The sequence below is a fragment of the Ornithodoros turicata genome, unplaced genomic scaffold (genome assembly GCF_037126465.1).
Source record: "Ornithodoros turicata isolate Travis unplaced genomic scaffold, ASM3712646v1 ctg00001050.1, whole genome shotgun sequence".
Classification (NCBI taxonomy): domain Eukaryota; kingdom Metazoa; phylum Arthropoda; class Arachnida; order Ixodida; family Argasidae; genus Ornithodoros; species Ornithodoros turicata.
This window is the reverse complement of record NW_026999449.1, coordinates 129,052-141,131: the sequence shown is the minus strand read 5'-3', so window position 1 is coordinate 141,131 and position 12,080 is coordinate 129,052. Positions and strand designations below refer to the sequence as shown.

General features: G+C 46.1%; 1 protein-coding gene across 7 annotated transcripts in view; it reads right to left on the bottom strand.

The window, feature by feature from the left end:
- LOC135376181 (A disintegrin and metalloproteinase with thrombospondin motifs 9-like) overlaps window positions 1-12,080 on the bottom strand; it is a 93,139-nt gene that overhangs the window by 11,259 nt on the left and 69,800 nt on the right. For all 7 annotated transcript variants that reach the window (XR_010417566.1, XM_064608778.1, XM_064608780.1 and 4 more), the window contains 4 exons: window positions 11,570-11,731; window positions 9,348-9,518; window positions 6,286-6,453; window positions 5,329-5,496 (listed from right to left, as the gene is read on the bottom strand). Coding sequence is in view for 6 of the 7 variants with exons in the window: in XM_064608778.1 (XP_064464848.1) it covers window positions 5,329-5,496; window positions 6,286-6,453; window positions 9,348-9,518; window positions 11,570-11,731 (669 nt within the window). In the remaining variant the exon portion in view is untranslated. The remainder of the gene's footprint in view (window positions 1-5,328; window positions 5,497-6,285; window positions 6,454-9,347; window positions 9,519-11,569; window positions 11,732-12,080) is intronic.

Sequence of the window (12,080 nt, the reverse complement as noted above, 5' to 3'; positions counted from 1 at the left end):
ACGACTGGTGACTAGGCACCTGGACCAGGTTACATGTGGACGGGAAGGGCTTGAAGGGGCTGGCTGGTGGGAAGCGGGGCGGAGGGACCAAGCGATGCGACGGCCGGCAAGGTGGAGGCGTTGATGAAGGCAGGTTTTAGATGGTGGAGGGAAACAGTGTCTTCATTGCAATTGACGAGGAGCGTGAAGTACGCTGGGGTCCTCCGTACGACCGAATAGGGCCGGGAGTAGGGTGGCTGTAACGTTTTTTTTACGGCGTCGCAGCGGACGACTACATGCGAGCAGCGGTCAAGGCCGGAGTGTTGGAACGCGTTGGAGATGGGACTGGAGCAGGAAGGGGTTGGGCAGAGAGCGTCCATGGTGCGCCGGAGCCGGGACAAGTAGTCGGCGGGAGACGGGAGCGGCAGGCTAGGCGAGGCTTCAAGTAGGTTAGCAGGAAGGCGTGGGGTGGCCGAATTATCCTATTTTGTTGGAACAACTCTACTGTCAACAGCCCTGGACATTATGCAGAGAAACACACTTTTCCATTTGCTATAAACCCATGAGAATTGATGGTTTTATGCAGTTCACACACAGGATTTGATGACAGTACTCTAGAGCACTGCATAGCTACTACAGTAGAATCTCGATGATACGAATCTCACGCTCCGCAAAAAAAATTCGTATCATCCGAAATTCGTATCAAACGAATTAAACCAAAATAAAAATTGAGGCAAGAAAATAAACAGTGACTGTTCATTTTCCGTTACTGTCAATGAAAGAGGTCGGTTGTAACGCTTTTGCGCCTGCGTTTTTGGCCAATGCTGCCCAAATACGCGAGATGATTCAAAAGACGTAGCACGTGCTTTTCACCCGTGGGTCGCGCGACAGTAGTCTAAAGCGAGCTTCTCCTAAAGCAAGCAGGCGTTAGGTGAAGCCGACTTGCGGAATGGTGATGCGTAATGTTGCCACAAGTTGTCCTGATATGTTCCCTCCACGTGTTCAGGGGTTCTGGTCGCTGTTTTCCGCCAGAACGATGTCACACAGCTTCACGGTTTATTGTTGCGAGGGGGGCAAAAAGGAAAAAACAGAGATAGGGTGATAAGGTTCTGGGCCGTTCTATCCCTTTGATCTTATCGCCGCCACCACCACCACCAAGAGGAAAGTCATTGCTTGCATTGCGCTACATGATGTAAGGGAGTTCGTGGTGAGGATCGCCCTCCCTTTTCGGAAGACGCAGCAGCATGACTCGCGCGCTCTCGCGTCACGGGGGAACGACCTCTGTCGCATCCCCGGCTCATTCGTATCATCCGAACTCTAATACGTGGGAAGAATAGGCGTTCCGGCCGGGACCAGAAAAGAATTCGTATCATCCCAAAATTCGTATCATCCATGGTCGTATCATCGAGATTCTACTGTATATATAATGTTATACGCTCCGCAAGTCCGCGAGTTTAGTGCACATGACGTCATGGTGACGTTTCTAGGACGCTCCCGATTGGCCGAAGGAACCATGTGTGCGCTTCAAGAAGGCAAACAAAGGCACATTCGATGCGCGGAGTGCCCCTGGGAGGGCCAAAACAGCTCTGGTTTCTGTATTAGAGGTCCCACTTTTCGTTGGGAATGATCTTGGTTTATCGATGAAAGACAAACGAAAGGTTAACACAATATATTTGCTGAAGTTTCAACTATTCGGCTCTCATTTAAGTTCGCTCGTGCGAGCATCCTGCAAACATTTTCCCCATTTTGTTCAAATTACGGTCTCGCAGAGTTGACAGCTATCTAGGGCGAACAGCGAGTGTCCTCGTAGACATGGTAAATTTAGTCACGTGGCAGCTACAATGGTCTAAACTACCGTGAACGACAGGACGACGACAACTGTGCCTCAGCATGCGTACGAACTTTCATCTTCCACTGTGAAGCAACTGGAGCCTGGTGCAGTTGCACCCGAACGGACAAGATCATGCCCGTTCCTGGTATAGTGCGAGACTCCACTGTTATTAGACGTTAGAACTACTATGAGACCACTCAAAACAGCACTTTAAACTGTGACCTACCGCGGCGTTCTTCGTCACTGCCACGAAAGCAGAGCCTTGGGAGTGCACCGTGTTTGAACACTTTCTGTAGTCAACGTAAAACGCTGCACAACACACACGCACACAAACACTCCCCTGGTCGTAGAATGCCGTTTGAACCCGCCAGCAGCAGCAGCAGTTAATCGCGTTCTCCCACCGTCAGCAAATCCGTGTGCGCTTTGCAAATAAATAAGTGACACTACAGCCAAATGCGACGAAGTACAGTCATAAATGCAGCAGGTGTTTAACACTGTATCACTTAGCAAAGCTGAAAACACACAAAATGTATGGCGGGTTCCCTGCTGTTTACCTTTCTCTGGTTCGCACGTGGAGGCGACAGGGGCCTTGGCAAATGGGAGCGCGGCACGCTGCCACGCACGCCATTTTACACCCTCGCCCTCTTCTGCTGCGCAGAAACGTACTTGCGGAGTCATGATATATGTGTCATGTGTGTATATACAGTCGCCGACCGATTTTTCGGACCCCGATTTTTCGGACATGCTCGATTATTCGGATTCGTTCACGGAACGGCCGCGGGTCCCATAGAGATGATGTATAAGAACGTCCAAAATTTCGGACGTCGTGCAGCTCCGTCGCTCGATATTTCGGACTCTGTTTGCCCAACCCGCGAATTTCTCTCATCGGGTGACGGAAAACATTGGTATCATCTGAAATTCGTATCAAAAGAAATCAACCAACTAGAATATTGAAGAAAAAAAATAGGCAGAGATGATTGTTGATTTTCCATTCCTCTGAGTAGAAGAGGTCTGTCGTAACGCTTTTGCGTCATCGTTTGTGGTTCCGCCCGCGACTCGCGCTACAGCGCTGTAAAGCGAGCTTGACCTAAAGCACGCATGCGTTAGGTGAAGCCGACTTGCGGACTTGATGACGGCAGTGCCTCTGTCAGTGTACTTACAGTGACGAAATGTCGCTTCAGGAAATAGAAGCTGATGTTATCAGGCAGAGCTGGAAGCGCGTTAGGAAAGCATTGACAAATTTTTCCAGCCTACTAGGCCTTAGTAAAGTTTATTTTGAAGCAAAATTCGTTTTTTCGGACTGCTCGATTATTCGGACTCTTGCGCGATCCCCGCCGAGTCCGAAAAATCGGACGGCGACTGTATGTGTCATGATATATGTCATGTTATATATGTTATGTTATGAAAACCAAAGTAAGCACTGTACTGACTCTGTGACTCTACCAGCTGCAATATCCTTGTGAACTCGTGGGAAGCCATCAAGGCAATGACTATAGAAAATCGTTCCTGTTCAACTGAATTTGTGAAGAAAACACAGAAGGGAGTACCAGTGATGACTTTATCAACGACGATGATGTGGCGGTTGACCTGGCCATCACTGAAGAGCTCCGAAACTCGGGCGTGGAGGTCTCCGATAGTGTAACATCCCATTCTATGCAGACATGGATGACAATGCGAAATTTTTTTCCCAGAACTGTCTGATCACAACATAGCCGGCAGTGTTCTTGATCTACCGCCGGAAGTTTCAGATGACAGTGGCAGTGACAAAGAGATTGCAGTTGCACCCCCGTCAACCGCGGCGATCTTTACGGCCGCTACTACGCTCATGGAAGTGTATCAGAGCAAGGCTACGCTAGCAAAAATTTGCCGCAAACTGTTATCCCGTGTCTGTGTAGCGAAGCAAACTCGTTTTTACAGCTATTCCAAGCCGGTGTGAGTGCTCAAAATAAAATTTTGTTGAAACATTGCAGATTTAAGTGCTTGTTTAAAAATTTGGACTGCTGGACAAGTCTGACTGATTTTGTGGCTCCTTCAAGTCCGAAAAATCAGTCGGCGACCGTAACAAAACTCGCTATTATCTCTGTCCACCTTAAGTAAGCTACATCTAATTAGCATAGCCTTCCTTAATGATGGTCTGCCATGCCATGACCACAGTCAGTCACCACACATGCATGTTACATTTGTAGTTGTTCTTGTGTTATCATGTTAGTGCAGTTAAGTTAGATGCCTTATCTACTGCATCGGAAAATTTAAGGGGGGACGTGGCAATTAAAGCTAACTTCTTTATTTATAGTTCAAACTTAACCAAATTTTGTGTGCTTATGTATTTCAGCACCAGTATCTCAATGCAACAATCAGTTTCTGAATATCTCTTTTACCTATTGAGTTATAGGCATAAGCATGCTGTCTAACGAGCCTCTTGATTGATTAATTGTCTTGAAATTTCATGATATTTTTATGTCAAAACATTACTAAGGGCCTGCCCTGTGCAATAAAGCTGTTAGTTTTTCTCCCCATCTCATTTATTACTAGCCAAAGTTTAAATACCCCTTGTCCTGTTTTTCTACAGATATACTGCTTGACAAAAAGGGCTTTACAAAATTTTCTGTATGAGATAAATAATAACTAATAGCTTTATTGCACTCCTTAATGTGTCTGGAACTCCATGCAACAGACAAAAAGCCTCTATCTTCAATCGTACAGATATGGTGAAGCTCGCCGTGATGACAATCAGATGCAAATGAAAAGCTGGGAAAACCAGTTCCAATGTTTCTTTTGCTCTATTTGTCACAAATTGCTACAGCGGCTCTTCAAAACCCACCAGGACAGTAGCCTTTCTAGTCACGCAGCTTTTTCAGAGCCTAGTATTACGTAAAATCAATGTCATCGTGCTTTACAAACTCCCCGGAACAGCCGACGCGGCACGGAACATCGAGGAAAGCGCGCATTTTTAACGTGGCGCACTGCCTCCGCCAATAGGAGGGCCGCGCGCTGGCCACGTGACTCTCGGGAGCCAATCACTTTCTGAGTTTTGCTTTAATCGATCGCGTCCTGCTCCCTTATTTGCTGTCGGAGAAGTGCGAAACTACGGCCATCGGGGAGCTGGATTTCTCCTCTTTCAAATGATACCAAGATGGCACCGATCGGTGGGAAAGTTATCGCGCAATTGGCAAAACAGAAAGAGCCTTCCGAGCGTAATTTCTACTCACTTTTTTGCGAGTGCGGGTTACAAAAATAAGTATTTAATCAATTTCTAGTCTGAATTTGACTGAAGTACTTCGTGACATGATAAGTGAAGGCGCGAGGAGCCCAAAAATGCACACTTTGAAAAACCGACTTTTTGGACAAAATTCGACATTTTAATTGCCGCATCTCCCCTTAAGTGCACAAGCTTGTCACTGTCAGCTTCCCGTGGCTGTCATATTTTCTGTTATCCAAGTGCCAATTTAAATGTGCTCGGTGATAGCGCCACAATGATAAAATTAGAGTAAAGCCCATAATCAGTGGTTTGCACTCACGGGTGTCCAGCGGGTTTTCTTCCAGCGGTAGTGACAGGGTCGCAGGAAGCAGGGCCGCACCTGACTGCCTGGTCGGGGTCCAGAGCAGCTCTCTGCAGATACTTCTCGGCCTCGCTTCATGCAACGAGCCACTCTCTTGTGAGTACCATTGCCGCAAGGTGCCGAACACTGCATGGATGTATAATTTGTTTAGTATCTTCATACATTATGGCATCGGTTCAGGTCAGTATGAGCTGTGAAGTAAAACACAGAAACAAATACAGTTGAACCTCTCAACAACGAATGTCGATTTAACGAAATCCTCTGTTTTACGAAGAATTTCTGTCACTTGTACGCGTCCCCATTGATGCCAATGTACTTTCGCACTCGATTTAACGAAATACATTCGTTTGATCGGCTCTATTTAATGAAGTCTTTGGGCAATGAAAGCCGACGAAAGCCTTCTGCACGTGTCTTTCCCTTTCACCACGAAGAAGAGGAAGAGAAACCCTTCCCTTCTCCGTTGTTCTCACACAAGTTTTCGTTGGTTACTGCCGGGGCGATACTCTACCCCATTGGTGATATGGGGAATGAAATAATGAGCCCCTTCACAGTAAGGATCGAAGTCCTATGGTGTCCAAATAGGTCAGAAGAGCTTTGAGGGCAGAGCACTGGTGGGCTGGATTTGGCCATGAACCAATTTTGATAGAAAGAGGGGGTGAGAATACAGCTGATTAAGAGTCCCGGAATGTGTAGCTCGGGAAGGTTGGTAGTGTGGGCAATGAAGAAGAATGTGCTCTAGATCTTCTAGATCACTGCTGTGACGACATCTGGGAGAGCCAACTTGTCTCAAGCGGTAACGCCACTGAGCTGTGAAAGCCCCATAGAGTCGCATCCGACGAATTAATGCAGCAGTAATGATGCTAGGTATGCTTTTTACATTCTTGAAGCCCGAAACAGAATGAGAATAACACTGACCGGTGACCATGGAGACATCTGCCAGCGAGGGCAAGCAGCCAGACGACAGTCACGCTTGTCTGGAGGAGCTGCTTCCTCTTTGCAGTGAACATAGGGCACAGGCCTATGGCCTCCGTCCAAGCATTCCACGCTGCGATGCATCACCCCATCACCGCAAGTTGCAGAACACTGGCAAGACAATAAATTTATATTTCAGTTTTGCATCCATTATACAGGAAGCTTGAACACCATAAATATAGTACATTCGAGCCTGTTGGATAGCTGCATGCTAGTATAACAATACCGATCGGAATATGAAATCCTATCATAGAGTATCATCATAACAATACTCTATGTATCGCTATGATGATATCCACTCTATACGCACAAACGTTTACAAAACTGCCAGTCACGATCACACGAATGAAGTAGAACAGTACAGGTAGAATGCCACTCCACATGCACATGTTTTAAAAGTATAAAAACATTTTACATATTTAACTCTAGGTTGACACGGGCCTTAGCCATGTAACTGAGAGGAAAATAAGCGTGTTCCACGCATCTCATGTTGGCAACGCTGGTTAAGCTCACATCCATCCTGTCTTTACTGTTTTGCTCTCATCAGCGATATCTGACCTAGTGCGTCCCTCAGGGTGGAACATGTGATGGCTAAACGTTCCCACTTGGGAAAGCAAGGGTGGAAAGTTTACTAACGTAGAGAAACGGGGTAGTTGGTAATGCCATACTTAAATTTCTTTTGCAGCAGAGAGACAAGGACAGAAGAAACGCAGCCTTCCTGTCTGTTTCTTCTGTCCTTGTCTCTCTGCTGCAAAAGAAATTTAAGTGGAAAGTTCAGTATCGTACTGAAGAATTCTACGAAAGCGCCCGATTGTTTTTCTGCCGTTAGTGTTAACTATGTTATGCTAGTGTTAAAACGGCACAAAGTACCATGTGATGCTTAGCTACAACTGTATTTTGGATTTGTAGGTGCTTTATTTCTATGTTATGCAAGTTAAAAAAATAATTTGTATTCATAAGTATCTCCATCAGCGCGAGCACTTGCCGAGCAGAATTGCATAATTTCTTATTCCCTGCCGCTGCATTTGAGATTAGCCGCAGCAGAAAAACCAGGGCCTTATACCATTGCCCATCATCCAGTGTTGTAACCATCAACATTTTCACTATCAGAACTGTGCTGCCCATTACAACACACCTCGTCCAAGTGGCAATGCACAACCCTCTCCTAACTCACGTTTTGGAAAGCACTGTACTTAGCAAGGAGGTCTTGCATCTTGTTAGCAATCTCCGTTACATCTCGCAATCGTCTTCGAAGTCCTACGTTCTGTAATGTGCGTCTAATCCTTATCGGTTATGCGCAGTTATATGCACTGTGCTCTCACTCTAATGCTCTAGTTCTTGAAAGTGCCTCCTTCCTTTGTTTTCAATAAAAAAATTGAATCTTGCTGTTTGATTTGCACACGTTTTACTGGCGGAAGAGAAAATTTGGGGAGAATTTTGTTCTCTATACGTGAGCAGGCACTTTCAAGACGATAGCTATGTCTAAGTATTGTTTACGTACATGGTGAGCTGACGGGAACCAGCAATTTGATCCTAATATAGGAGTTATCGTTACATTGAAGATGGGCTAAAAAATGGACTGAACTGTACATAGATCATGATGATGGCAGAGGGAAAAAGGTCCAACATCAACCAACAACTTGGGAAAACAAGGCATCTGTGCTGGCAAACACTACAAAGGTGGTGTACCGTATTTTCTCAAATCTGAGATGACTTTTTTTTTTTCAAAAATCCCGCGTCCTAAAGTCGGGGGTCGTCTTAGATTCGCATATCCATGCCACGACGACATCAGGCGAGAGGCGGGAGGGGGCAACGAGATCGGGACAATAGCGCAGTGTGAAAGATACCACATGTTGCAGTTGTCAGCGCCAGTCAGCGCGAAAGGTGCAAAACAACGAAGCAACACAAATACGAGCAGAATGGGGACTGCGTTCATTCTCTGTCATGGCGTCGTTGCTGTGCTGAGCATTTGAGCGAGAAGTTATCGCTTTTGCCACTGAATGCGGCAACAATTTAGCTGCGGCAAGACGGTTTCAAGTATCTGAAGCAAATAGCTGATGCAACAGGGTGAGATGTGCCTGGCGATGTTGTCATGCATGCTTTTAGAAAGTGTGGTTTGTCTAACGCTTTAGGCGAAACGGAGGGCAGTGAGCTGTGGGCAGATAGCGACATAAAAAACAGTGTCGAAAAAAGGGGTGAGGAATAAATAGTACTGTGCATCGTTTCCAAATGTTATACTGCCTCCCAACCTCTGTTTGCTTTTTTCCCAAATTCATTTATCCTGAACTTAGGGCCAGTCTTAGATTCGAGAAAACACGAAAAGTGCTAGAGAATGTCTGATGTGTGATGCGCGCCAAAATGCTGAGCTGAAACCAAAGAGCACCAGAAGAACAACCACTATGTGGGAAGGTGGCATACCTGGGATGCCTACAAACAACTACTAACAACTTGGCGGACCAAATAAGCAGCCTCCCTTAGATAGGGGGTTGCCCTTCCAGTGCACTTTCACACTAGGTTGCGATTTCGAGTGAATTTCATTCCAAAATTAATTACCAAGTTCGATAATGAATTTTAAGTAATTTTAACCACCATTTTGTTTCACCATATTCCCATTTTAGCACAATAATGCAGACATTTCAATTTTTTATATGTGTACCACCAAACTACACTTTTGTGTTACACATCCGTGGGCTGCATATTGGCTTTTTGACAGCAACCAGTGTCATGACACACACTCTACATCTCTGGGATTTCAGTTGTTTGGTTTTCCGTTCACAGAAGGATCATATCCACACTGAAGCTCTTTATAAAAAAAAAATTTAAAAAATAGAGAGAAAAAATGAAAGAAATAGAGAAACTTTGCAAAATAAATTAATAATGAAATTCACAGGGGCAGAAGTTTTCATTGTCCTGCGTCTGTCTTTCGCAACTTAGGAAGCACAGATCAACATGCTAATGTTCTCTCACGTGGCATATTTTTTTGACACTGGAAGTACTAAGGTTACCTGGGACCATGCTCCAGATTGCCAACGGTACGGTGGTTGCGCACAATCCCGCGAGTCGCAAGGTCTCACTTCCTGTGGCTTTGGCTTGGAACAGCGAGAGTCAGACTGCGAAACACCTGCCCAGTCCTGGCACACCACACGACGTCTCTGCTCTCCACAATCTGTGTTGCACTGCAATGGCACAGCAGTATCAGCACCCTTTCTCCAAAATGCACCACAAGTCATTCCTAACAAGGACATCGTTCTCATAAGAAATGGATGAACTGAGAGGAGATAGCAGCGATTAATATATCATTAGTACAAAGAGCAGAAGGATATGCAGCACCGCCGGCTGCTGTTCAATCGCGACACCTCTGCTAGACCAACATCACCTAGAGACAAAACCTGATCACTTGAGCGACTTGACTTAACAAATTAAGGGCCCACCAATCACACCGTTGCTTTCAGTGGCCGTAGCTATAGGAATGAGCCACCATCAGTCGCATGGGAACCCACTGGTAGCTACAGAAAGCCGGTGTTTCAAAATCGTTTGCAGCAATTGGCTGACATCTTGGCTGGCTGGCGCGATTGGCGGGCTTTATATGTCCACATGCAAAGGATTGAGGAGGCATTGAGCAGGCCTTCTCTATTGAGGCGGCGTTGGCTAGACAGGTCATAAAGGGGCATTAAAGTGCAAAAATTTCTCTTCGCGATATGAAAGATTCTGTCATCATGACAATAAAGTAAAAGGAATAAGATTCACCCAACGCACAATTTGTAATTAAAACGTGAATACAGTAGAACCTCGTCATAGTACGAGGGGCGTTCAAGTCAAACCGGGCCTTTCTGTCTCCTAAGTGTACAAATGGCTTGCGCTACTTCTTTTTCGTCATTTTCACACACGACAGGCCTCCGCATTCACCACGTGGTGGTTCAAAGTTTGTGCAAAACAAAAGGCATGTGCTGGACAAGATGGCAGACAACGAGGTGAGCACGCACACCGAACAGTGAATTGTTATGAAGTTTCTCGTGAATGAAGGCATAAAGTCATCTGAAATTCACAGAAGGCTTCAGGCTCAGTATGGCCATGATACACTTAGCCGCAGCAAAGCGTTCCGAGTGGTGCAAACGGTTCCGAGACGGCCGTACATCAGTGCAGGATGACCCTGCCCGGGGCGGCTCAGAGGCCAGTGTCAGAGTTCCTGAGAACATCCAACTTGTGGAGCGCCTGATCCTCAAGGACCGGCGGATAACATGTCTCGATATCAATAGTGCATATTGCTGCCAGGTTCTCAGGGATGTGCATAAGGCGCTGAAGCAAAAGCTGCTGGGCCTCATCACCAAAGGAGTCCTCCTCCTACAGGACCATGCACTTTCGCACACCTCGCATCTCATGACACGCACCTCACAGGAACTTGGCTGGGAGTCGCTGCCACATCCCCCTTACAGCCCAGACCTCGCCCCCAGCGATTTCCATCTCTTCGGGTCACTGAAGGCGTTCCTTGGGGGCCGCCACTTCAGCTACGACGATGAGGTCAATAATGCAAATCCGATCATGGCTACTTCACTCCGGTAAGGATTTCTAAGTTTCCCAGTTCTCAATTTGGTGACGTGACGTGTGTCTTCTTTGTTTGTGTGTGTGTGTGTGACGTGAAGTTGGGGAAATGGCGGACTGTGGTAGAAAACGCAAAGTGCTGACACTGCTTCAAAAGATGATGTTGCAGCAACTGGTGGCCAGGAACGAACTGACGCATATGCAAATCACCGACAAATTTGCCATTCTGCAATCGACAGTTTCTGTTTTGGTGAAGAATACAGCATTTTTCTAACACTGCAAAGTCCCTATTTGTACATAGTAGTATAATAAATCTCTGACTTGTCCTGCTTTATTTATGACTCTTAAAGCTACATCTGATATAGTAAAGTTATCCACAAGTCCCTGCCAGTTTACTATAAACAGGTTCTACTGTAAAGGTGCCAATTTGGAGGTTCCTCTTTTCTTCCTCCGAATCTGCACAAAACGTCAAGGGCATGTCACCCCCAGCACATCCAATTGCAAAAGGAAATATATTGCGGGAACTGCCCCTTCCAGACAAAAAAATTCAAAGCAATTTGAAATGAACTTTTTGAAGGTGTTTCTGCACCACTTTAGGTGCTAGTGAACACGTTATATATTGCATGAACTGATTACTCTGGCATATTCTGCTGTCATGGCAGTCGACTCCCAAATATTAGTGCCTTACCTGGGACCAGGTTCCCAGAGCCCACTTTGGGCAATCCTCAACGTGGCATGCTCGACTCTCGGGAGGCCTTCCCTTTAAGGGACACGACGAGCTCTTGCTTTCCATGTCGTCAACACAGATCACCTGTCTTCGTTGGTGTCCACCACCACAGCTTCGGGAGCACTGAAACACAGATGTACCACTTAGCACACTGTAATGCATACTAGAGTACTGAGTAAGAAATAATTATTTTTCGAACACTTCATACTCGGCGAGTTATGTACCCTCGAACAACACACGTACTCGTCAGCTCTGACATCAGAGCTCCAGTCGTTCCCATTGGTAGTTGTAAGCATGCGACCTCTCGCTCGCTTCCTCACTGGAGGAGACGCCTGCTGTGATGTCAGAGCCGCATCATAAGTTTCTGTATTCACGGTGCTGGTTTTCTACAAGTCTATTACCCCCTCCTAAGGTTCGGAATCCCGAGCAGTTTTTACAATCCTGGGATTTCGGGATTTCGAAATGTAGATCC